The sequence below is a fragment of the Bos indicus x Bos taurus genome, chromosome 18 (genome assembly GCF_003369695.1).
Source record: "Bos indicus x Bos taurus breed Angus x Brahman F1 hybrid chromosome 18, Bos_hybrid_MaternalHap_v2.0, whole genome shotgun sequence".
NCBI lineage: Eukaryota > Metazoa > Chordata > Mammalia > Artiodactyla > Bovidae > Bos > Bos indicus x Bos taurus.
In genome coordinates this window covers 28912585-28939184 of record NC_040093.1, presented here as the reverse complement: position 1 = coordinate 28939184, position 26600 = coordinate 28912585, and the positions used below count along the sequence as shown (strand labels likewise).

Sequence of the window (26600 nt, the reverse complement as noted above, 5' to 3'; positions counted from 1 at the left end):
GTGTAAATGTAACTTATATGCCCTTGGCAAGCAATTGTGTGACTTGCTTTATCATGATATTTGCTTTATTGTGGTAATCTGGAATCACACCTGCAATAACTGATGTATGTCTGTACATACACACACACACAGTTTTTTTGAGAGCAGAGAGGATAAGCATGGACGAGTAAAGTTTCAATGCTAGGATATCTGGCTTTCATATTTTGTCTCCAATCCAAACTTGAGGTAGCACAAAACTCTTAAACAGATGAATGACTCTGGTAAATCACAGGCTCTCGGATAGCTCTGTGCACAGACTCAGTCCTGGTGGGAACCCTTGTAACTAGATTTGCAGCTGCACAAATGGTCAAATCCAAATAGTATTGACTGGACAGTCTTTTCCACTGGCATGCCCCAAGGCTCTGGTTTTATTCTTTTCCTGGTTGACAATTTCATCATAATTTTTTAATAGGCAGTACATACATGTTGTCAACACTTTATACAAAAGTAAAAAAGCTTAAACAGTGTAAAGAAAGTCTCTTTCCTGTTCTCGTCCTCCAGCCTCCCCTTCCCTCCCTAGAGCAGTCCCTGTTCTGTTTCTTATAATTCTTTCCAATTTGAATATACAAGCATGTCCATATATATTATTTGAACGTATACACATAAATGTTAGCACAATATACCTGCTGTTCTTCACTTTCCCACTTAAATCATCTTAGAATTTTTTCCGAAAAACTTGAAACTGACTTGAAAATCTTTGCCCCTTCTATCTCCTGTTAACCCCAAAGAAGGAAACAGTTTTAGTTCCAATAAGAACAGTAATCACAGCAGATTGAAATGCTTTTTGTTGTTCAGTTGCTGAGTTGTGTCCGACTCTTTGTGACCCCATGGACGGCCGCACACCAGGCTTCCTTGTCTATCGCCATCTCCCAGAGCTTGCTCAAACTCATGTCCATTGAGTCAGTGATACCATCAAACCATCTCGTGCTCTGTTAGCCCCTTCTCCTGCCTTCAATCTTTCCCAGCATGAATGAAATACTTGAAACATATTTAAATCCAAGAATTCATAATGATTTTTAAACAATAAAATTTCACTTTTTTGGGAGGATGTGAGAGTATCAGCTCATTCTTCTGAAAACTGGTAAATGAAAGACCAACTTTTTCCTTCTTTTTCTTCACAAACTGAACCTTGAGGTAGCCAAATAGTTTAAAAAAACACATTTATTGGTTTATTTTTGGCTGTGCTGGGTCTTCACTGCTCTAGTTGCAGAGAGCAGGGGCTCCTCTCTAGTTGTGGTGCTTGGGCTTCTCGTTGCAGTGGCTTCTCTTGTTGCAAAGTGTGGACTCTAGCATGGGCAGGCTTCAGTAGTTGCAGTGTGCAGGTTTGTTGCCCTGTGGCATCACCAGGGATCGAATTGGTGTCCACTGCACAGCAAGGTAAGGCAATGGCACCCCACTCCAGTACTCTTGCCTGGAAAGTCCCATGGATGGAGGAGCCTGGTGGACTGCAGTCCATGGGGTTGTGAAGAGTCAGACACAACTGAGCGACTTCCCTTTCACTTTTCACTTTCATGCATTGGAGAAGGAAATGGCAACCCACTCCAGTGTTCTTGCCTGGAGAATCCCAGGGATGGTGGAGCCTGGTGGACTGCCGTCTATGGGGTCGCACAGAGTTGGACACGACTGAAGCAACTTAGCAGCAGCAGCAGCACAGCAAGGTGGATTCTTTTTTTTTTTTTTTTTTTAGCAAGGTGGATTCTTAACCACCAGGGAAGTCCACCAAATAGTTGATAGGTGAAATTCCTCTTTAGAGGCATGATAGATTATTACTGCTTTGCAGTCCCTCACCAATTAGTGGATTCAGGCAATAATCATCAATGGCTGCTACCATTGCAGGAGAGACACCAGACATTCTGTGTCTCCTGATGGGAGTACTTCATATGTATGGGGTAATTTGTATTTCCTTCACTGTGAAGTGTCTCTGTGCATTTTTTTTTTCCTTGTTGATTTGTAGAAGCTTTTTTCATATCAAAGAAATTAGCCACTAGTCTGTAATATGAGTTGATAATGATCTTTCCAAGTTCATTGTTTTCTCTTTTAATTTTGCTTTTGCCTTTTTTTTTTGCCATTTCAATTAAAAAATGAATATAGTTGAATTCATCAATCTTTTATGACTTTTAGATTTTGGGGGGTCATTTTGTTAATTAATTAATTTATTTTTGGCCATGTCTTATGGCTTGTGGGATCCAAGTTCCCTGACCAGTGGAAGCACAGAGTATGACTTTTATTGATAGATTTTGTATGCTACCTTAAACACTCTTTTCTGCTTTGAGATTATAAAAGTATTCTCCTCTATGTTCTTTTAGTTCCTTCATGGTTTCCTCTTTATGTCAAAATCTCTGGTCTATCTGGAGTTGATTTTGATGCAAGGAGTGAAATAGGGATGTAACTCAGTTTTTGTCTAGTACACTACCCACTTGCCGTAGTACAGTTTACTGAACAGTCTGTCTTTTCTGTAGGAATTTAAAATGTCACCTTTGTCATATACTGAATTACTTAATTCGAGTGTGTATTTAATTCTGTTTCTGAACTTTCTTGTTTATTTAATCGACACCTGTCTATTCATGTATCAGTGCACATTGTTTTAGCTGTTGGAACTTTATAGTATGTGTTAGCTAATGCTTTGGAGAACACCCCTGCCCCTACTTCCTCATACACGCAAGACTCTTCATGTCTAGAATGTTTATGGCTATTCTTCTGTGTTTAGTTTTCCATATAAATTATTGAATAAATGTATTTGGTTCTCAAAAAAGTCATGGTTTTTTAAATTGAAATTGAGTAAAATTTATATATTTTGTGTAAAGAGACTTGCCATCTGTTGTGTTTTACTAACTCAACCAAGATGCTGGGAATATAAATAAAAATTCTTGCATTTATTTTGGGGAAACATCAGTTGCACAAAATAAAGTTGTTTATTAACTAATTTACTCTGCATGTCAGATAATATTTAATATATTGGAGAGAAAGCAGATTATTTAAATTAATCACAGGTGGTTCCTAGGCTCTTTGCTGTTTGTTAAGATCAAGCTTGGCATCATATCATGTGAAGAAATTATAGTTTCAGCTGACAACCAATCTTACATTAGCCGACAGGATCATGTGGTTGCTTCTGAGTTATTATAATCCAGGGTCACATCAGAGGATGTGCAGAGAGGGAGAAGTAGTCTGTAGCAAGTCAGTCGTTCAGGCTCTGAAGGCAGACAGCAGGGGTGCGAATTAGGTGCCCTATGACCTTGGAAGTTTGTTTAACCTCTTTGAGCTTCAGTTTCCTCAGCTGTAAAATGGGGTTGTGTATAAGGCTTAAATGAGATCATCTAAAAGGCTTTGCACTTTGGTACATACTGGTGTTCTTTAAACATTGCTGTTATCATTTATATTGGAAATCTAACTCTGCTGGTCTGATATTATCTCATTTATTATGGTCAGTTTGTGATATCATTATTTAGAAATAAAGGCAATAGAAGATAACTAGAAAAGGGCAGCCAGGCCGTTAGAATAGGGCGTGACCTAGAGACATTAAAGAAATGGCAGGCCTTTCACTGGAACAGAGAAAGTGAATGAGAAACAGGGTGGCCAGATATTTATTCTGTATTGCTTGAGAGCATGGGAATTAAAACCATCTAGTGGAATTCAGTTTAGCATAAGTCTTTCTGGTAGCTACTTCTGTTCAACAGTGGAATGGCTCTTTGGACGAGAAGGGAGTTTGCGGGAGAATGGATACATGTATATGTATGGCTGAGTCCTTTTGCTGTTCTATCAGCTACCAGAAACTATCACAGCATTGTTAATCAGCTATACCCCAATACAAATAAAAAGTTAAAGAAACAATGGAATGGCTCTATAGTGAGTTGTTTCTTAGAAGAAATGTTCAATAAGGATCTGGATGGCCACTGCTGCTGCTGCTACTAAGTCGCTTCAGTCGTGTCCGACTCTGTGCGACCCCATAGACGTCTGGCTCCCCCGTCCCTGGGATTCTCCAGGCAAGAACACTGCAGTGGGTTGCCATTTCCTTCTCCAGTGCATGAAAGTGAAAAGTGAAAGTGAAGTCGCTCAGTCGTGTCCGACTCTCAGCGACCCCATGGACTGCAGCCTACCAGGCTCCTCCATCCATGGGATTTTCCAGGCAAGAGTACTGGAGTGGGGTGCCATTGCCTTCTCTGGGATGGCCACTAGGAAACACCAAAAAGAGATTCTGAATTACCAAGATGAGGCTAAACCAAGGGGGTTTTCCTTCGGAATTCTAGTGTAAATGTACATATATGTTAGTCGCTCAGTCCAACTCAATGCGACCTCATGGACTGTAACCCGCCAGGCTCCTCTTGTCCATGGGATTCTCCTGGCAAGAAGACTGGAGTGGATAGCCATTCCCTCCTCCAGAGAATCTTCCTAACCCAGGGATTGAACCCAGGTCTCCTGCATCGTCAGGTGGATTCTTTACTGTCTGAGCCCCCAGGGAAGCCCAAATCATGTATGTGGAAAATTCTTTGTATATTTATGGCTTATCCATTTTCAAAGAATTTTAAATGTTTCAGACCATGTTTGGTTCCTTTCTGAGTGAGAGGATATTGCAGTGCCTTGGGGTCCTTGTGAACATGAGTAATCATCAAAGACCTGGAGAAATGAGGAGACTCAGGAATCAGCTCATTTCACTTCTGTCTTTGTCTGTTGTTCCCTTGGATGCCATCTTTTCTGTGTAGGCTGTTAATCTTTGCTCCTCACTTTGAGTATGTATCTTTAAAAGAACAAGCACGGTACTCAAAGTTTACTACCTCTTAGTGTGAATGGAGCTTTTTGAAAGAAGGTGATATTTATTTGTACCTAGCAGACAAGTGATAAGTTTAAAGAAAACCCTATAAACTTGACTTTGGCCTTGACTATGCTCCATGTATCACTAACACACTTCCCTGGTGCCTTACTTTTCCTGCTGCTTTTATTGCAATAAATGTAACCATAGTATGTTAGAAATTTTAATAAAGTTATATGAAGGAGGTAATATTTAATAATCTATTTATTTCAGATCCATCTTCCATTTTTTTTTTTTTTTTCTTGCAGGCTCTTACTGACTTACTGTCTTTTCCAGTATTATGTTCTGTAAAATCTTTTGCTGTCACCGGGTAACATGTGTGGTACCCTTGTAGGTTCTGTGTTATACCACTAAGTGAGAAACCTGGTAAATGTGAACACAATGCTGAGCTGATCTCTAAAATACCATTTATGTATTTTCAGTGAATGACGAACCCACTGCAACCACTGATCCCGAAGAACCCTCTGTTGTTGGTGTGGCGTCCCCGCCTGTTGCAGTGTCCAGTGTGACGCCGAACCCCACCACTGCGGCTATCCCTGCCACGGCCACGCCAGCCGAAGGGGAGGAGCCCAGCACTTCGGGCACTCAGCAGTTCCCTGCAGCTGCCCAGGCCCCCGATGCTCTGCCTGCTGGGTGAGTAGCCTTCTGTCCCACCACAGCACCCCCCGACCCCCTAGAAAAAAACCAACTGGGGCTCCTTCACCAGGGCAGAAACAACGTGGTTATTCATTACCTGGTGGCTAGAGTCCCTGGGGAGGCTGCCATGCATAGGAGCGAAGAAGGTGTGGAAGGACTGCTCGTTCTACATAAATCTTGAAAAAGACCTAAATCATCTGGGGCTGAATCAATGCTACCTTATATGGTGACTTGAAATGAACAGCTCGACTCAAAGAGTGTGGCTTTTATGGAACAAGGAGCTCATTTTGCCCTCCAGAATCACTGGGTTTGCCCAGCTCCTGCCTAGAAAACAGCTTTTCTCCCTTGCATTTTATCTCAATGGCCTATGGAGGACTTTAGGCCCTGAGTATTACTGTATGTTTTTCCATGGCTTGGGCTGATGTTAACGTGGACTCATAGTTTTCTTGCCCCACCTTTTGGTTCAGAATGAGATCCGATGCAAAAGGCCTTGGGTGATAGGAAGATGGCCCCAGTAGGCCAAAGGCGAGAGGAAATGAAGCGCAGGGACCTGGGAATCAAATAGATCTGGATTTGAATCCTAACTTGACCCTTTATGACCTTGCCCAGGTGACTTACCATCTAGGTAGGGTAGAGGTGATAATCATGCATAACTACCTCCCCAGGAATTTGTTGTTGTTCAGTCACTCAGTCATGTCTGACTCTTTGTGACCCTGTGAACTGCAGCATGCCAGGCTTCCCTGTCCTTCACCATATCCTGGAGTTTTCTCAAACTCACGTCCATTGAGTCAGTGATGCTATCCAACCATCTCATCCTCTGCTGCCCGCTTCTGCTCCTGCCCTCAATTTTTCCCATCATCAGGGTCTTTTCCAATAAGTCAGCTCTTTGCATCAGATGGCCATGGTGTTGGAGCTTCAGCTTCAGCATCAGTCCTTCTAATGAATAGTCAGGATTGATTTCTTTAAGGGGCTCCAGTAAGACAGTGTATGTGAAGCCCTCACCCAATGGTGAGTGTTACACCTGGTGAATGATATTTTTGAAGTGGTTATGAAAGAATCATAGAAGAAGGGAATGGTTCTGAACTGGGAAACAGTCTTATCTCAGGGCTCCCAATCACTTGTCAGGGCCAATTCCATGCGGTCCCACCGCCCATCCTGGTTATCAGCTTGGAACCAGGGAAGCCCTTGTGATAAAAGGGAAGGATGGTATACTGATGTATAATACACCATACTGTTCTTCAGCCACTTTAGAAAACCCCATTGTCCAAACAAACAAAAAATCCTAAATCTGAAGGCATTTGGGATTTTTACCACTTACATCTCGCATCCCTAGCATCTGGCACACAACTTACATTTCTTAACAAAACACAATGAACACATGAAAAATATCACAAATGGTTTTTAATCCCTCAGACCCATAGAGAATCAGGGGGTACTGAGAGGTGGCTCCAAAGTCTTCTGTGAAAATTTTCATTTTGTGAAAAGATTTATAACTACTTGCTTGTGTGCAACTCCTTCCTACAGAGGTTTTTTTTTTTTTCCTCTTGTGTATGTGGTAAGGAATACTCGAAAGACCTTTGTTTGGTTTATAATTTGAAATCTGTATATAATTTGGGAGGAACAGAGTGGGATCATTTTGGCAGAGGGAGAGAAGATGGCCGCCCGGTGCCTCAGGAGCCTGTTTGCTTTCCGCTGAGCAAAGCCTGGAAGGAGGGCTTCCCTCCCGTGTGTCAGTCACAGGCAATTAGGGCTACTGGCTCAAGGCGTCTTTATGTAGGGCGTGTGTGAGGGTTACTGTTCTCCTGGATTGGGCCCTTCCTGTTTCCAGGCAGCTGGAAAACTCCAGGCCCTGAAAACACTCTTTATTCTGAGTCTGGCGGTCAGAGCAGCTCAGAGAAGCTGGTTTTCCTACTTGGCCTCCCACCCCAACCAGAGGCTGTACTGCTTCTCTTGGGTAGAGTTTGAACAGCATCTTCTCCCTGGAGCGTTTAGAATGCGATGGTAGGTCTGAGGAGGCTGCTACCCACTTGAACATGAGTGGTGGTCCGGAGAAGGTCATTGAGACCCAGTCTTGGCCACCCAGAGGGGCTTCCAGGTGCCCACTGGGAGTTCTGTACTTTGTGGGCTGTCTCGGGGCCTGGTGATTGCCACTGGCAGTGCTGAGTGCATGGCGGTGAAGCTGGCAGGCTTTCAGTTCTCTGCTCTGTGATGGCAAGCCAGAAAGGGCACACTTTCCACCCCGAGCCTCCCAAATCACAGCCCTGCCGTCTCCACCCTAGCAGCTTACTTACAAGTTTAGGAGATCCAGACAAGGTGGATCATCCCTCCCTTCTTGGTATCTTACATTCAGGAGTCAGGGGAACCACTTTTAATCTTTTAAATAAAATTCTGAACATAATGTTTCACCACCTAGAATGCCTCACTGGTTTCCTCTTGTCTTTAGGAGTCAGTTCTCAAATCCCTAATAAGACCTGAAAAAGCTCTGCAGGACAAGGCCTCATCTACCCTTCAAACCTTCCATGGAAGACACGCTTTGCTTTGCTCTCTAAGCTCTACCCATAATGACTTATTTTAGTTTGACAAGTATAGCACCCTTTCTCTGGGTTGGGGACTGTCATGCTGGTTACAACTCTGAAACCTTCCTCACCATTTTGTCCATTAATTTCTATCCATCTTCAAGTCTCAGATTAATCAGCACTTGTTCTGGGAATCCTTCCTCCATCCCCAGTAGACAAGGTCAGACTGCTCTGTGTATTGCAATTCTTCTCACACGCATAATTGCGTGTTCTACGTCCCTCTACCCAGCTGGGCTGTAAATGCCAAGATGGCAAGGAGCCTGGCACAAAGTCAGCTCCCAAGACATACTTGTAGTGCATTAATGAACCAGTTTTTTGAGGATTCCCCACGTGGCTTAGTGGTAAGGAATCGGCCTGCCAATGCAGGAGACGCAGAAGACATGGGTTCCATCCCTGGGTCGGGGAGATCCCCTGGAGGAGTCAGTGGCAACCCACTTCAGTATTCTTGCCTGGAAAATCCCATGGACAGAGGAGCCTGGCGGGCTTCAGTTGGTGGGGTTGCAAAAGAGTTGGATATGCCTGAACGACTGAGCAACAGCAATGAATCAGTTTAAATGCCATATATATATATATATTTTTTTTTTTTCCTCCACCTGGATGAATGTTTTCTGCTTCTTTGATGCCTCAAATAAAGAGGACCTATGACAGGAATTACATTTTCTTCCTAAGAGCAAGACCTTAATGGGTCCCTCACTAGGCTGTCTGGCTTTGGGTTCACGTATGACTCTCACAGGGTCGGGCTGCTCCTTCCTGCTCACTAGGGGTCTTCATGCCTGGGGAACACTGCAGAGCACGTTCCCCGCTTTGTGTGGCCTTTGTGAGCCATGCTAGACTGCTTTTTTTGAGACATCCAGCCGACTCTGTCTCTTTCCAGCCGTACCTTCTCAACTTCTTCATCTCCTTCACAGAGCAGTCAGGCACAGTTCACTTGGGGGTGCCAAGGGCTTATTTTTCCAGTTGCCACATGGCCTTTCTGAAACTTGCAGCAGATGCAACTGGTCATAAAGATGTCACATCCGCCTGTGTTTTAGTGACTGAAGGCCACCGAAACCTGGGCTGCCTCAATCCAAACAGAACACCCTTTATCCCTTTCCTGTCTCCCGGTCTCTAAACCCTCCTCCTGCCTTCTGTACCTTTTAATTTAATTAGCGAGAAAGGAGCCAATTGGAAGGGCGTGGCGCTTTCAGGCTGCGAACGCCTGTCAAGGGAAGGGGTGCCAGCCAGGCTCGAGAGACGTGTTGAGATAGTGGCCTGGGCGAAGGGCAGTGGGGAGGGAGGCCTGCTTTGATCAGCTGGCCCTGCATCTGGTTTTTATCAGCAGGGAGCCCACTTTGGGGACCAAATGCTCATTAACAGACCGTGTGTACATGGCTTAGATAAACTCCAAGTGCGTCTCGGGCCCCGCCGCTCGCCCAGGCCCTTGCGCACAGAGGCACATTATTCCAGCCTGGCAGCCCGCGCCGCGCTGTGGTTCCTTACATAAGGGAGGCCGTTGTATTTGGACTCTGCCGGCTTACCTCAGCGCTGCCATTTCACACCATCCCTCTCCTCCCGCAGTCATTGGCTGCCCTGGCTGTTTCCTGCCTCAGAGGAGAATTAGTTGAGGAGGGTGTACTTTGGATCTGTTGGATTTGCCATCTCCCCCTACGCCCAGGTCCAATTCTGCAGACCTAGAGGTCCTTTCTCCAGGTGGTCCTTGACACACTATCAAGGGTGACAACCTGGTAAGAGTTCTTTGATGTTTTCTTCCTGGAGACACTTTAAGAGACATTGGAATTTGCAGCTTCTCTGCTAAGTTATAAACCAGCTGCTCCCATTGAATTTCATTCCAAACTCAATTTTGTCGCTAGCCAAAGATCCTTACCCAAGGAGTTTTAAAACAGTGCTTTTCAAACTGTCTGTGAAAAACTAGTCCTTTTTTTTCCCCCACTGTTTTTGTTTGTTTTAATTTTTTTTCAGTCTCTTATGAACTCTTACTTCGGTCCTCTATTTAATGAAACAGATCTACAGATCATGTATTTGGATGTTGTGGCAATGTCAAATTGGTACAAAAGTTTCTAAAAGCCTACAAACTTCTGAACTTTTCTGGTCACTGAACAGTAACAGTGTGAGCCATGGACCATAGTTTGAGTAGCAAAGGATTAAAGGATTATACTGGAGAGTCTGTGCCTTTGTGCTAAGTAGTATGGTTTAGTTCTTGACTCTGCAAGGATTATTACATGCTTAGGTAATGCCAGATAGTACATGTTACTGGCTTCCTCCTCCTCATCTCAGAATGAAATCCTTGTTTCCAAAGATCCTACTGTGTCAGGGCTGGCCCATGAGAAGTTCTCCCCCTGCTCTATGTATGTTTTCGTGTGTAACTAGGAATTTTCATTTTACTACTCTTTCTTGAGAGCTCCTCAGGAGCTGGTGTTACTGTGTCCTCCATTTCTGTGTTCCCAGCGCCGAGCATAGTACTTGGCTTCTAGAGAGATGGAGTGAGAAGTGGTTGTTGAAAGACTAGATAAGTATTTTCATTCTCAATAGCTGTTACAATTTTTTATAGTTTTTTTTTTTTTTTTTGAAAAATTGGGAAAATAGAAGAAACAGAACAACACTAACAGACACCCACCTAGATATAACTATTGGCACGTTTCACGTACCTTGTATCTCTTTTCGCCTGATCATTAGCAATAGTTAACACATGTTAAAAGCTTCCAGCATTCTGGGAGTGCTAGGTTTCATAGGTGGGTTATTTCAGTCTTCATGGCACTCTGTAGTAGCTGCTACGCTACTTTTACCCTTGTTTTGCAAATGAGGAAACCTTAAGTGGTTTGCCCAAGACCACATGTACAGACATGTACATGTAAACATTAAACACAAATCTACCAAAATTTAATAATCTTAGGGCATGTGCTTTTAAATTTTATTGTTTTAATTGTAAAATATTTTAAGCATGCAAATAAGAATAGAAAGTAATATAAGAAATACCTGTGGGCTCCCCAACTCAGTCTTATCAAACTTTAGCATTATGCTGCATTTAGTATAAACCTCCTCCTCCTTACCTTGATTTTTAACCTCTTTATGAAGGAGACATTATAAAAAAATAAAGTTGAAAGTCCCTGTGAATGCCTCCTCGATCCCATTCCCTATATACAGAGATACATGGAACTGGGGACATTCATTTCAACTGCTCTATGGTATTCTGTTGTATGAATAGGTAAAATTTTATTTGTTATAATTAAAATTTATATTTACCATGTATGTGATAGATATATAAATATAAAATAACATTTTATGTTTGTGTTTGTTTATATTGTAATTACCTCTCTGCCTTTATTAACAGTGCTACAATGAAGTGTTTTCTGTGCATGCCTTTTTGTGTGCATGTTTGTTTCTTTAGGGCAAGCACTCAAACTGGAATTTCTTCTCTGTAGGAGGATGAAGGTTTTTGCTTCTAGTAGATGCTGTCAAATTGCTTTTTGAGTCAGTTCACCAATTCACACTCCCATGAGCATATATAAGCATTCCTGCTAAAGCAAAATTGTCAGATAGTTTTCACTTTGGCCAGTCTGAGGGATGTGAATGGGATGTCTCGTGCTGGTTTACTTTGAATTTTCTTCATTATCCTTGAGATTAAACCGCTTTTTATATTTTTTAAAAATTTGGCTTTTGAGTTTCTTTTCTTGTGAATTGTCTGTTCATGTATTCCTGTCAATTTTTCTGTTTGGCTATCTGTTGTTATAATCTGCAGGATTTCTTAATATGTGCTGGGTACCAGTTGCCTCTCAGTTATGTGCATTGCAAATATTTTCTGTGGCTTGTCTTTAAACATTTTTGTGTTGCTTTTTATTGTACAGGAGTTCAGATTTTAAGTAGTCAAGTGTGTTCATCTTTTTCAGGTGCCTTTTGTGTCTTGTCTGAAATACTTCCTTACTCTGATTATGCAAAAATTTTACATGCATACATGACTCCCCCTGACCCCCATGTTTTGTAGATTCTGATATGTATAGTATTTCACATTTAATTTCTTTAAAATCAAGGTGTGATTTACAAGCATTAGAATGTTATAGTTTAATTGGCAGAGTTTTTTGTTTTTTTTTTCTTCCTTGGTGATATGTTAAAAATCTTATAATTGGTGGCATTTTAGATTTAATGAACAATAGTGTATTTTTATTGGAGAAGGAAATGGCAACCCACTCCAGTGTTCTTGCCTGGAGAATCCCAGGGATGGAAGAGCCTGGTAGGCCGCTGTCTCTGGGGTCACACAGAGTCGGACACGACTGAAGTGATTTAGCAGCAGCAGCAGCCATGTACTTTTATAATTTTTAAACAATATTTTGTTTATCTTATGCATGTTATTTTTTCCACTCAGCATATTGTAAATAATATTTTAAATGACTGAATATTCATTATAGAATTAACATAATTTACTAATTTTCCATTTTAAAGCATTTAGGTTTTTCCCAGTTTTTCTGTAACATGTTACAACATACTGTGACAGATACACTTACAGCTAAATCTTTGACACATAATTATTTCCTTAGGCTATATCTTCAAAGTAGAATTGCTGAATTAAAGGATGTTCATGTAGTAGAAGTTTTTAACCAAGTTGCAAAATTGCCCTTGGGAGCATATATATCCATTTTTGCTCCTATCAACTATGTCTTTTAAACACTTAAATTTTTTTTTAATTTAAATTTTTTTGGCCATGCTATGCAGCCTGTAAGATCCTAGTTCCTTAGCCAGGAATTGAAGCGGCTCCCCCTGCACTGGAAGCATGGAGTCCTAATGAATGGACCACGAGGAAGTCCCCCACCAACTTTTTTTTTTTTACTGGAGAATAATTGTTTTGCATTGTTGTGGTGGTCTCTGCTTCCATAAAGTCGAATCAGTCATAATGATATATATCTCTCCTCTCTCTTGAGTCCCCTTACCCCCCACCCCCTCTGTTCTACCCTTCTAGGTCATCACAGCACTAGGCTGGGCTTCCTGTGTTATACAGCAGCTTCCCGATAGTTATCTGGTTTACACAATAGTGGATATATATCAGTGCTACTTTCTCAATGTGTCCTACACTCTCCAACAATTTTTTAAAGATGATTTTATTTATTTATTTTTGTCTGTACTGGATCTTCACTGCTGTTTGAGCTTTTCTCTAGCTGTGGTGAGTGGGGGCTACTTTCTAGTTGCAGTACGTGGGCTTCTCATTGCAGTGGCTTCTCCTGATGCGGAACACAGGCTCTCGGGCATGGAGGCTTCGGTGGTTGCAGCATGTAGGCTCAGTAGTTGTGACACCTGGGCTGTGGAGCACAGGCTCAATAGTTGTGACCCATGGGCTTAGTTGCTCCATGGCAAGTGGAATCTTCCCGGATCGGGGATTGAACCCTTGTCTCCTGTGTTGGCAGGTGGATTCTTTACCACTGAACGACCATGGAAGCCCTCTTCAACTATTTTTTAAGAGTGACTATTTTCCTACATTATCAAACTTATCTACAATTTTTAAAATCTGAAAATTTGATTTTAAAAAAAGTTTTTATTTTTTTAGTAGACACCATCTCTAGGACTTGTCTGTAGAAGATGCATCTCTGTGAAAGCATATCTTTTAATGTTGCCATCTTCCATTGAAGGGCTTTGTGGACTTTTCCAAGGCAAAAAAAAAAAAAAAAAAGGGGATGGTTGAAAAAGGAGGAGAAAAACAGACCTTAATTCAGAGTCCTCAGTAGCTACTACTGTGCCCCACTATGCTTAGAGGGCATAAAGTGCTGGTTGTTGATAGTTTTAAAAAGGGGGTTAGTGTGCTTGGATTTAAAGGAAAGCTCAGTGTTTCAAGAAGGGTTCTGGGGGGAAAGTCTGAGTTTAACATACTTCTTACCCAGTTTATAGAGGACCTCCTGAAGCAATGAAAACAGTGGCGAGGAGATGTGTTCCATTGCACACAGATTTTTGACTCATAATACAGTCTGACAGTGTCCCTACAGAGGAAATAAATCTTATGGTTCACCCAGGAAGTGGCCAGAGCTTGGGGAATAAATGGGATTTGGTTCAGAGTTTAAATTTATTATAGGATCATAACGTAAGAAAATATGAATTTCTCGTAATGTTTGCCTGAGGGAAGTTGAATCTCTACATAGGCAGCTTTAAGAATACCTGAATACTTTCAGTATATTTTTCTGAAGTTTAGTTTGTGTCTAAGTAAACCAGCAAGGCATCTTTTGTTTACTGGTACCTAAGTATTCTGGTAGACTTTGCTGATGAAGAGAGTGTATTTTGAATGAGAGTCAGCTTCACTAATGCCCAGTGCTTGTGTTAATAAAATTTATTAACAAATTATAAATAATACAAGTTTATAATGCTCTTAGTAAGAATTTGTGATTCATCTCTGATCTTAAACCACAATACTTGGACTGTCAGATTTAAATTCCTTCTCAATTTAATTTGACTCTTGGTGAAACTGTGATTCTGTCCAAACTTACGGGAATCTGACCAAGATGTGTGTTAATCAGGATGGTTGAATATACACTGTAACGGCAAGTAACTGAGAACTGATTACCTGAAGACCTTTTAGGAAACTTTCCACAAGAAAATGTGGTTCAGGTAACCAGACAATTTCCTTTCAGATAACATAGAAATGATTGCATGCCATCCTAATAATGAAATTGAGATTTTCTGCCTTTACCTTTTCAATAAGGATGGTGGTTTGGGGCAGAACTGGGGCATGGAAGAGATACAACTTGTTATTAATACCAAACACAAGGTCGTGTGTTTGATGCACAGTGAGGCCAGACAATACCTAAATGCTGTGGTTTGGAGGGCAGAGAAAGGTTTATTGCAGAACCATACAAGAAGATGGGTGGCTTGTGCCCCCTAAAATCCCAAACTCCCCAAAGGGTTTCAGCAAAGCACTTCCAAAGGCAAGATGAGGAAAGGACGTGGTTAGTTGTTGCAGACTTCTTGGTGTTGAATCCTTTGTTCTTGCAGCTGTCCATGTAGGTCAGGTCACGATGTTCCTATAAACCTCCAACAAGACAAATATTATTCTCTGTTCTGGAACTTTTTATATGAATGGACTCTTAAAGGTTGGAACCTTGAGAATGGGCTATCCTGTATATTTCAGACTATATGTAACATTCTTTTACAATAGGTGCAGAGCCAACATGACTAAGCACACAAAGTTTAAAGCAAGAGAAACAGATCTAATATGGAATCAGATGTGCTCTTCCCTATTACAAACTGAATAAAGGACAGTTAAAATCCATAGGAGCAAAGGGAATTTAGGTTTTTTAAAAAAGTACAGAGATTAATTGAAACTGAAGACTGTGTTTTAAATCCTTTCAAATAGAAAGACCCTGTGTAGTCCATGGTCCAACTGAATGTTACGCATTGAAGGCCAAGGAGCAATGTGTTGGGAAGGGACCTGAATCGAGCTTGGGCTTTTGAACACTGTTTCTGAGAGCATCAAAGAAAGCTATTCAGTGGGAGAGGATGTGACCCACGTGACCAGGATGCAGTATCGAGACCCATGGGTAGTTTCATTGAAAAGCCTTTTAATCTCAGCATGAAGAAGATGCTTATAAGGTTCAGAAACCTAACCCCTGCCAGGGATGCACTGATGAAAGGTCGCTGCCAGTATCACTTTCTTGGCATGGGGAGACCAAACCAAGACAGTCAGAAGGCTTAATCTATGTGGGTCAGCAGCTACAGAGGGGAGAGGAGAATCGGGAGGCTCATTTGATTGACGATAGAATCGACCGACTCTGCCACAGGAATGGAGGGGAGGGATTTGTATGAATTCTGAGGAGCCGTGCAGGTAGGGAGGAGTTGAGAGTTCTCTAGGAAGAGCAGCTAGGCCAGGTCACAGATCAGGGAGGACCCACATGGACATTTAATCCGAGCAGGAGTCCAATTTTAAAAGGAAGAATGTAGATATCAAAAAAAAAGAAAAAGAAAGGTAATGGAAGAAAGGTCTTATTCCTCTTGGTAAGTATTTTTCTAGCTAAGCCAATTGAGAGGGTTCATAGAAGGACACTGAGATTCACCGGGCAATAATAGTGCCTGAAAGAGAGCCTTTCATTTCTAAGGATCAACTGGGATCAAAGACAGGATAGACAGGTCTTGTCTAGGCTTGGGAGGAGCAGCCATAACTCTTGAATATAAGCAAAGAGGACTTCACGCCAATTTCCTTCCTGACAGTGCAGGAAGACCACTGTGTCAATTAAAGGCATTTACTTCATGGAATTTTAAGAACTGTCCCTTCTTCAAATGAAAATAGTAGTCAGAGTATAATAAAACCAAAGTTCTCTCCTTGCCTCACATGAAATAGAAAAGAAGCCAGAAGTTGAGACCACTTACGAGATGAAAGTTATAACAAAAGAATTGTTGAAATAAAGAAAAATGTGTTTTAGCACCTTTTCTCTCCAACTACAACACCACGTATTTTGTCTTTATTCAAGGGACAGCCCCACCCGCCTATTATGGTCAGTTTTCCAAACAGTGACTGCAAAATGAGCAAAGTTGTTTTATTGGGGCTTTTGTGCCACGAAATTGCCAAGGACAGGAAGGATAGAGCTAATTTCTTAGGAAATGCTGAGGAATTCTCGGCTCCTTAAATCTTTATTAGGAGCAAATGTTACGAAAGAGTGGTTTGCTACCCTTGCCTTGAGGAGCTTCCATATTTCAGGACTTATCCTTAAGCCAAATATCTTTCTCAAGACTTTCTTTATTTCCAAATTCAGATGAACAAAGAGAGTATCAAATTTGCTGCTTGATTACCAAGCAGACAGGAAGAATTTGGAGAGGTGGTGTGAAATCATTCTATGTTAGCCTCCTTTGTGGCTGAAAAGTCCCTACTTGATCCCCAGAGATGGGACACTAGCCTCTTGAAACTTGCAATATCTGTTACTCTTTTATCTTTAATTCAAAAGGGCATCGAGAGGGAGAAGAGCTTTAACTTGGCCCTGTGTGTCTTTTCACCTGATCACTTTTGCCAGAAGATTCTCCCCGCTGCTGCTGCTTCTTTTTTTTTTTTTAATTTGGCTATGCTGGGTCTTAGTTGCAGCACTCAGGGTCTATATTTACGGCATGGGGGATCTTTTAGTTCTGGCCTTTTAATAAAATACCAACTAAAGTGCATAGATCTTCCTTTTGCCAGAGCAGGGAGGAGCCAGGGCACTTGGGCCAGGTTACCAGTAACCACTTCAGCCAGAAGCTGGAGTGGGAACATAATATAGTGTTAGTCACTCAGTCATGTCCAACTCTTTGTGACCCCGTGGACTGTAGCTCACCAGGCTCTTCTGTCCATGGGTTTCTCCAGGCAAGAATACTGGAGTGGGTTGCCATTCCCTTCTCCAGGGCATCTTCCTGACCTGGGGATCAAACCTGGTTCTCCTGCTTTACAGGCAGATTCTTTACCATCTGAGCTACAGGGAAGCCCCAGGGAGCGGGAATACCCAGGAGAACAAGTGTCCTTGAGGGCATTTTAATCGTGTTTGTAGTACTCTGGTCCTCAAACCAGTAGTGGATCCCTTTTGAGAGGAGTGAATGAGGAACAAGCAGACCTCAGTGCTCCCGGGGGAAGCCTCCTAATGGTGCAAAGTGTTTAGCCTCTTCCTATAGATGATATCTGAGCAGGGGTTTATGATTAAAAATGGAGCCTAGAAATGAATGAGGTGGATTTACTGTAATGTCTCCGCAGTCATGATCCTGCAGGGCTCCCTACCTAGACTCCTGTGCTAGGGAGAGCTGTTCATGTTGGGGTGGGTGGCAGAAAGGCACCTGGCACCTTGTCTGCTGGGTTGTGGGTTTCTTATAAGTTCCACTTGCCCTTCCTTTCTTCCTTTCAGGGGTCCATGGTAAAACTCATAGGCTAGAGAGTCTGAGCTGAGTTTTATTTAGCCCCTCTGAGCCTCGGTTTCTTTGATGATGATGGCATGTCCCACCTTAAAGGATGGAGGCAGGACTGAATGAGGTAAAACAGGAGCCTGCAACTCATTGTGGATGCTCTGTGGGTGATGATTACCCCTTCCCATTTTTGCCTTGGAAACCTTGCATGTATCTCTATCTGAATTAGCCTCTGAGAGGCTCATCAGTGGTGTCCATTGATCAGATATGAGAAACGGTATCAAATAAAGCTCATATCTATTTGAGTAGATACACCAGGCTTAGTGATAGAACTTAGGACATTTATTTCAGTATACAGTCAACTCTCTGCTATAACATATGTGTTCCTAGAAATCACCGCTGCCAAATCATGCAACAAAAACCACAGGGTTTATGGGAAGAAGTGGGTTAAAGACACAACAGACAAAAATTTGTCAGTGACACACACACAAACAAGAAGGTAATAACACAGTGGCAGAGTTTTACACATGTTAAATGGTTGAGATGATAATACACAATAAAGACGCAGGGTTCCATGACAAGACCTGCAGTTTGCTTGTGGAAGCAGATGCCTGAGGATTAGAGCTTGTTGAGTGTTGTCTTAAAGTGGTACAAGAAGGGTTTTCTGAACTCAGACAGGAGTTATAACACCAGATGTGGGTGAGTATGATATGTAACACGCTCCAAAGTGAGGTAGCAGGTAGATGTGTGTGGTTTTTTGTGTTCCTACAATACGGGGTTCAGCCCAGGGAAGTCTTCTGTGTTCATAGTATGGTTAGAAGACAAATACATGCACAGCAAACGCAAAATTCACATCATGCTCACGTTCCCTTAAGTATCAAATCACACTGGCATAGACCTATGTCTTTAAAATACGCATTTCAGCAGAACTGACTGTACTAGCTTCCTGGTAAAATCCACCTTCCTCTTGAAAGTGCCCAAAAGTAGAAGTAGATAAAATCAGTGTAAAACATAAAGACTAAGGGACCATTCGCATCCTTTATAAAATGGTAATCATTTTATAAACAAAGGTAAATCTTTGCATTCCTTATATGTCGGTTACTGTATTCGGGGTCAGTGGAGTTACTGTCAGACTGTGTGAATGTGGGAATAACAGGAGTATGGGGATGGGTGGTCCTTTTCTCTGTTTTGTAGTGATTTTGCCTTTGGACCCACTGTTTGGATCATCTGCTACCTTGTCTTTCTGCCATTGGCACAGATGAGCCACCCTCAGCACCCACACACAGAGACAGGGGTGGAAAAGCCAATAAATTGCAGTTTGCTGTGTTTCTTGGTTCATCCAGATCTCTTTTAAAGACCCTCTGTAAATGAGTCCTGTATTTTAAAAAGAAATGTGATCTTGAATATATATGATGCTAGGAGAACAAGGGGAATTGTATAATTTGTGACGTTAAGAGGTAATAGGTTGCAAGGGCTGGAGAGTCCATGGGTGAACTTTAGGTGTAGGGGTCTGTGAATCCCAGAAACTGCACACATTTTTGTTGGTAAGTGCATGGAGAGAAAGAGTCTTCAGCTTTCATTACCTCCCTAAAAGGACTTTTGGTCCTCAAATGGCCAGTAAACAGTGATTTGGAAAAATCCATGGGAATGTAGATTCATAGGGGTTATGTAGGGGAATTTAGCACTATCTGTGGGATATCTAATAACCTTGAGTCGGTAAAGGGGAGTTCTCGTAGTTTTCTCAAGAAGCAGGCATGGGTCCCATTATCAGGGATGGCGTGGAGCTGGTCTGACCAGTGGGTTGGTTTTGCATGTTGTCTTTGATGTTTTCTGTCAAATTAGCCACATCAGTAGTGAAGAACCCCATTGAACCAGGACTTATGCCTTTCACCAGCATGTCTCATGCCTCCCTTGACTTTATTTTGCAGATGGGAGCAGCGAGAGCTCCCCAATGGGCGTGTCTATTATGTTGACCATAACACCAAGACCACCACCTGGGAGCGGCCTCTTCCTCCAGGGTAAGACTTGGACCAATGAGCCCTGAGGCTCTAGAACTGGCACCAAGAGTCCCCCATCGGCTTCTCCACCACTCTGCCACAATCATCTCTCTATTTCCCCCACTCTCCTCCTTTCTCTGTCTCTTTTCCCCTCCTCCCATAGTCCTCCTCTTCGGTGGTCTCTGCTCTCTCATTCCACTTTCCCTTCTCCCTCCATTTGTTGCCTTGGCCATGGGAGTTCTTTTCTTTCTTATTTATTTATTTAACTGCACTGGGTCTTTGTTGTGACATGCAGGATCTTCGACCTTTCTGGTGCATGTGGGATCTTTTAGGTGTATCACGTGGGATCTAGTTCTGTGCCCAGGGATCGAACTCAGGCCCCCTGCATTGGGAGTATGGAGTCTTAGCTACTGGACCACCAACGTAATCCCCTGGCCCTGGGCTTTCTTAAGTGATATTCAGACCCCCATGGCTGTTGGGTTCTGGAGGAAGGAGGGCTTGGGAGGCCTCTGAAGCCATTGGTCTCTCAGTGGCTTCAGACATTTCACCTGCAGAAATAACCTATAGGGTGCAGTTTTCAGTTTCAGCAGATGTAGCGAAGTATAGGGACATTTATTCTGGGTCCCTCGACTGCTTTTCCTACCCACTTTAATTCTGTTCTCATTTCTTAGGACATACCAGGATATTTAGAGCATCTATGGGGGGAATAGAGTGCACAAGGAAGCCAAGATAGAGAGGGTGTTGATGAGTTTCGCAGCACCCTGCGTCCCGCCAGCCCCCGGAGACAGTGTGCTGTGGCGTTCGGCTGGGCTTTGTGAGAACGCAGCTAAGTTCTCCAAAACCCGAGGATAAGTGAGGCTTCCAAGTAAGGGAAGACTGTCCAAGTTCAAGGAGAAGGGGTTTGGTTCCTTGCCTGCCAGGGACAGAAAGTTCTTTCCACATGTGTCTCCCAGTCCTGAGAGCTTTTGAAAGGGAATGTATTCTGCTCTCAGGAAAGAATCACCAGTAGAATAGCTATGAAGGCCTCCTATGCAGAACATGAACACTGACTTCCTCTTCTGAAGCTGGTGGAGGGAGAGGCTGTCAGAGTGGACAGGGAGAGCCCTGTGCTCTGTTTGTTCACCTGTCAGGCGTGTGCTGGGCAAATACCACCCCATTTCCCAGTCCTACAGGTTTCCATGTGTGGACTGCTTTTACTTTCAGTTTCCCTAGTAGAATGCTTGTATTTTCCTTTCCTTCCTTGTCCTTGTGGAAGTCACACTTGTAATCCACCATCCTTAGTTCTCACGGCTCCCCCTTCTCTTTTCTTAAACGAAGGAAACCTCGTTTATTTTATTTTTTCTAATATTTATCTGGTTGTGTCAGGTCTTAGGTGTGTCACGCGGGATCTTTCGTTGCGGCACACAGACTCTCTACTTGTAGTGCACGGGCTCAGTTGTTCCACGGCATGTGGGATCTTAGTTCCCCAATCAGGGATCAAGCCTGCATCCCTTGCATTGCAAGCCTGCTTCTTAACCACTGGACCACCAGGGAAGTCCCTGTTTTCTCCTTTGATTTAAAGTCCAAGGAACTTACCAAAGTTAAACGTTGACTTCTTAGAAAAAAGATTAAACATTTTATTATGGAAATTCTAGAAATATTCATATTGAAGTTTTCAAATGTGCACAAAGAATCCCCACACCCTCAACACCTAGCTGCAATAATTATCATCTCAAGGCCATCCTTGTTTCATTTGTACCAGGAGTTGGCAAACTGTGGACCTGTTGGCAAAATCCACCTGCCACCTGTTTTCATAAATGAAGTTTTATTGGAACATAGCCCCTCTCATTTGTTTACTTACGGTCCATGGCTGCTCTCATGCTCATTGGGAGAACTGAATAATTGTGACACAGACTGTATAGCCAGCAAAGACTAAAATATTTACTTTGCAACCGTTCGTAGAAGACATATGCTAACTCCTGCTCTGTCATCCTCGTTTGCCCCTCCCCCACCCCATCTTAGATTATTTTGAAGCAAATCCCAGATATCATATTATTTCATCCAAATTTCAGTATACATGTCTAAAAAATGTTCTCTTTTAAAAGTAAAACCACTGTATTTTTAAGTGTTTACCTACTACCATCAAATACCCAGTCAGTAGTCAGATTTCTCCAATTGTCTCACAAATTAATCATCAACTTTTAACAGGATGTGTTGCACGCTTGTACTTTGTGTGTTTACAGCACATAAAACTCTTTAAGTGTGCTGGTTTCTTGCCTCTTAACCTCTCTGGTTTATAAGTTACGGAAGCCTTGACCTGGTGAACATATGATGATATCTAAATGAAGATATTTAATAGTGTCTTCTAAGAATGGCTGAGGATTTACTCTTGTTTAAGTGTTGAGGTGGGATACTAGAGCCAGCTTTCTTATTTTCGAGAGAGTTACAATGATATTTTAAGAAAAAGATTCATTTATTTACTCTTGGCTGTGCTGGGTCTTTGTTGTTGTGTGTGGGCTTTCTCCAGTTGGGACGGGAGTGGGCCACTCTTGTGGGGCACAGGCTCTGGGTACTCGGGCTTCAGTAGTTGCAGCATGAGGGCTCCGTACTTGTGATGTGAGGGCTTAGTTGCTCTGTGGCCTGTGGGATCTTCCCGGACAGGGATCAAATCGGTGTCTCCTGCATTGCAAGGTGGATTCTTAACCACTGGACCACCAGGAAAGCCCTGTAATGTTTTATTGGCTCAGCTCTGTGCCCTCTATAGCCCATGAGTTCTTCCTGAGCTTTAGGCCCTTTGAACTCCTGGCACTTACTTCTACGATGTAATAGGGAACCTGGAGAGCACAGAATGCTCAAGCTTTCATTGCTAATTAATGGGAGAAGTTCTGCTCTAGGGAAGTATTGCCATGGTGCGAGCAATCTTGAAACTACAGATGGAGCCACTGCATTGTATCAGCAGTCCTAGTCATCCAGGAGTGAGACTGAGCTGAAAGATTCACTTTATTGTCTGTCCCCTCTGTCTGACCCATGGGACTCTTGTATAAAGACCAGTCGTTTACATGTTTTATCCTCACATTGAGAATCATTATTCCAGTTAGAATAAAGGTTGAAATGCATATTGTCCTAACTTGTTCATAGCTTACAAAAGCTCTTGCCACTTAATAATACCATATGTGTTCCCTGGTGGCTCAGAGGATAAAGCACCTGCCTGCCATGTGGGAGACTTTGGTTCAATCCCTGGGTTGGGAAGATCCCCTGGGGAAGGAAATGGCGGCCCACTCCAGTATTCTTGCCTGGAGAATCCCATGGACAGAGGAGCCTGGTGGGCTGCAGTCCACAGGGTCGCAAAGAGTCAGACACGACTGAGCGAGTTCACTTCACTAAGAGAGTAGCAGATGACACCACCCTTATGGCAGAAAGTGAAGAGGAACTAAAAAGCCTCTTGATGAAAGTGAAAGAGGAGAGTGAAAAGGTTGGCTTAAAGCTCAACATTCAGAAAATGAAGATCATGGCATCTGGTCCCATCACTTCATGGCAAATAGATGGGGAAACAGTGGAAACAGTGTCAGACTTTATTATTTGGGGCTCCAAAATCACTGCAGATGGTGACTGCAGCCATGAAATTAAAAGACACTTACTCCTTAAGGAAAGTTATGACCAACCTAGACAGCATATTGAAAAGCAGAGACATTACTTTGCCAACAAAGGTCCGTCTAGTCAAGGCTATGGTTTTTCCAGCGGTCATGTATGGATGTGAGAGTTGGACTGTGAAGAAAGCTGAGCACTGAAGAATTGATGCTTTTCAACTGTGGTGTTGGAGAAGACTCTTGAGAGTCCCTTGGACTGCAAGGAGATCCAACCAGTCCATTCTAAAGGAGATCAGCCCTGGGTGTTCTTTGGAAGGAATGATGCTAAAGCTGAAACTCCAGTACTTTGGCCACCTCATGCGAAGGGTTGACTCATTGGAAAAGACTCTGATGCTGGGCAGGATTGGGGGCAGGAGGAGAAGGGGACAACAGAGGATGAGATGGCTGGATGGCATCACCAACTCGATGGACATTAGTTTGAGTGAACTCCAGGAGTTGGTGATGGACAGGGAGGCCTGGTGTGCTGTGATACATGGGGTTGCAAAGAGTCGGACACGACTGAGCGACTGAACTGAACTGAACTGAAGAGAGTAGATCTTAAAAGTTCTCATCACAGGAAAAAAGAATTGTAACCATGTGCAGTGACAAATGTTAACTACACTTACTGTGGTGATTGTTTTGCAATATATACAAATATTGAATCTTTATGTTGTAAAGATAAAACTTAAACCTATTATAACGTTACATGTCAATTAGATCTCAGTTAAAAAAAAAAGCAACCAGTCATTTTATCCAGGAGCAAAAAGTGTTGGACCTGGTAATTCATATGAGTGCAATGATTTGTCTTCAGACACTGTTAGGTGGTTCTCAGACCAGAGGTGAGCAGGGGGAATAGGCACTATAGAGCATGGTGTTGGGGACCACTGTCACAGAGGACTCCAACTTGGTCTTTAAGAAAGGCTAGGGGTGGACTTCCGTGAAAAGAGGAAGGTGATCCAGGTTAGGGAAACAATGTGAATGTGAAAGGTGCATTTAGGGAATGATACACGGAGCAGTTTTGGTGGAGTGTAGGGTTTGTGTGAAATAGCAATGATCAAAGTATGTCTAGTAAGGCCCTAGGGTTTGGTGCAGTTGCCCCCTGGAATCAAACAGCATGAAAGGGCCTCCAACTGCTGCTCTGTTTTTATCGATTGTAATTCTGCATAAGATTTCACCTGCTATCAAGGGTGTGATTATGCTGTTTGACAGTCTGAAATTCACCAATGCAGAGGACTTCTAGTTAAACATATGGATCAAACATGTTTATTTCCATTTCTTCTTGAAAACCCACTAAAATGGCAATAAAAGTTATTTTAAAAAGTATAATGATAAAGGCATGGAAGAGGAGAAAAAGCATATGGGAGATTGTAATCAAAGTTTAGTTGCTGGTAGAACTGAGAAAGCTGAAACCCAAGCTTCCAGTGTGGGGTTTCCACCCAAAAGACAGCCAGTCCGCACCATGGAGCCCTAGAAAGCCTCAGCCTTCAGGGACATACGGGGTATGTGTAAGTGAATGTGTTATGTGTAATGAGACTAAAAACCTAAAGTTTAAAACTTGTGCAGGGAGCAGCTAGATTCCTAGGTTGTCAGCCATCACTCCCAACCTCCTGCCACACACGTGTGCACACACACACACACATGCAACCACATGGCTGCTGCTAGTGTAAGAAGTTCCTGGTAGAATAGAACCAGTGTGGCGAACATGGTCATAGCTGAAGGCAGAGATGAACTCAGGAAAAAGGGATTAAGTGAGAATGCTATCCTCAGGGAAAATATTGGAAAGTTTTTTTGTTTTTTTTTTTGCTGGGGTAGTGACAGGTGGTTCAGTTGGTAAAGAATCTGCCTGCAGTGAGGGAGACCTGGGTTCGACCCCTGGGTTGGGAAGATCCCTTGGAGAAGGGAATGGCTACCCACTCCAATATTCTGGCCTGGAGAATCCTATGGACTGTATAGTCCATGGGGTCACAAAGAGTCAGACACAACTGAGGGATTTTCCCTTTCACTTTCTTTCAGTGACCAGTCTAAGGGGAGAAAACTATAGATCATGATATTTGAGGATCTTCAAGTGAAACAAGTGAGCAAATTCAGAAATCAGCTTTTAGACATGTTAGCACTCAGGAGAATTGATATAAAGCCATCATCAGATATGCAGGGTTTCAAAAAATTAACTTTGGTCCATCCTCTCTCAGAAACTCCTAGCTGTTTTCTTCCACCAGACAAGAAGAAACAGAGAAAGAAATCGTGAGATGCAGGACACAGGAGACTGACTCAGCTCAGGGGCCATGAGGAAGATGAAGGAGGATGACTTAGGACAGGAATGTAGAGCAGGCCTGGAGAAAAGGGTGCTGGACAGATGAGGCCAAGAGTTAAGTGACCCTGGTGGCACCTGCCCTGTCAAGAGTCTGGGGCTGAATTAGTGGCAGGTCCTTGAAGTCCAAGCTGAATAAAACATGCAGTTCTTAACTCTAGAGAAAAAGAAAAAGTTGTACAAGTAAGGATGTGTATGTATAGTATTCTAGAAAGTTATAATCCAAACCCCAAATATTGATTTAATGATGCTTTTCTAAATTGGGAGGACAGGAAAGGAGAGAGCTTTGTGTGTGTTAGCTGGTAGGGTACAAGAACTAATTCTTCAGCTTTGAGAGTGGCAAGTCCATAGTAATCTCTGACTTGGCAGAAATCAAGAAGTTATGCAGTAAGCATTTATTTAGAAGATACAATCAAGAGTTGAAGGTAATTGTTGCCCCCGGGAAGCAGAATTCAGCAATGCGGAGGAGGGCAGGAGACACTGGATTTCATTGTCTCTCCTGTAGTACTGTTTGTGTTTCAAACTATAGATACATGATTCCTTTGCTAACAACTAAAAATAAATAAAGATCACCAGTTGGGAGAATTTATGAGAAAGGTGGGAAGGTTCCAGGTTATTGTGAGCCTTAAATACTAATATGACAGTTTGACTCCAGCATTTCATAAAGGGTCAGTCTGCTGGGGTTACCCTGATGGTAGTTTATGGGCTGGATTGCATGGGAAGGTTCATTCAAGGATACTTGGACATGAAAATGGAAAGTCAAGGACAGGGAGACAAAATAAAAAGAAGCCCTGAGGCTGAGCGGCTTACTGA

General features: G+C 42.7%; 1 protein-coding gene across 3 annotated transcripts in view; it reads left to right on the top strand.

Annotated features, from left to right (window-relative positions):
- Positions 1-26600, top strand: part of WWP2 (WW domain containing E3 ubiquitin protein ligase 2) — a 147141-nt gene that overhangs the window by 95488 nt on the left and 25053 nt on the right. For 2 of the 3 annotated variants that reach the window (XM_027516113.1, XM_027516114.1), the window contains 2 exons: positions 5266-5476; positions 19806-19895. In XM_027516113.1, the coding sequence (XP_027371914.1) occupies positions 5266-5476; positions 19806-19895 (301 nt within the window). Of the gene's footprint in view, positions 1-5265; positions 5477-19805; positions 19900-26600 lie in introns of those variants that run through there. The other variant, XM_027516116.1, reaches the window with a different exon arrangement.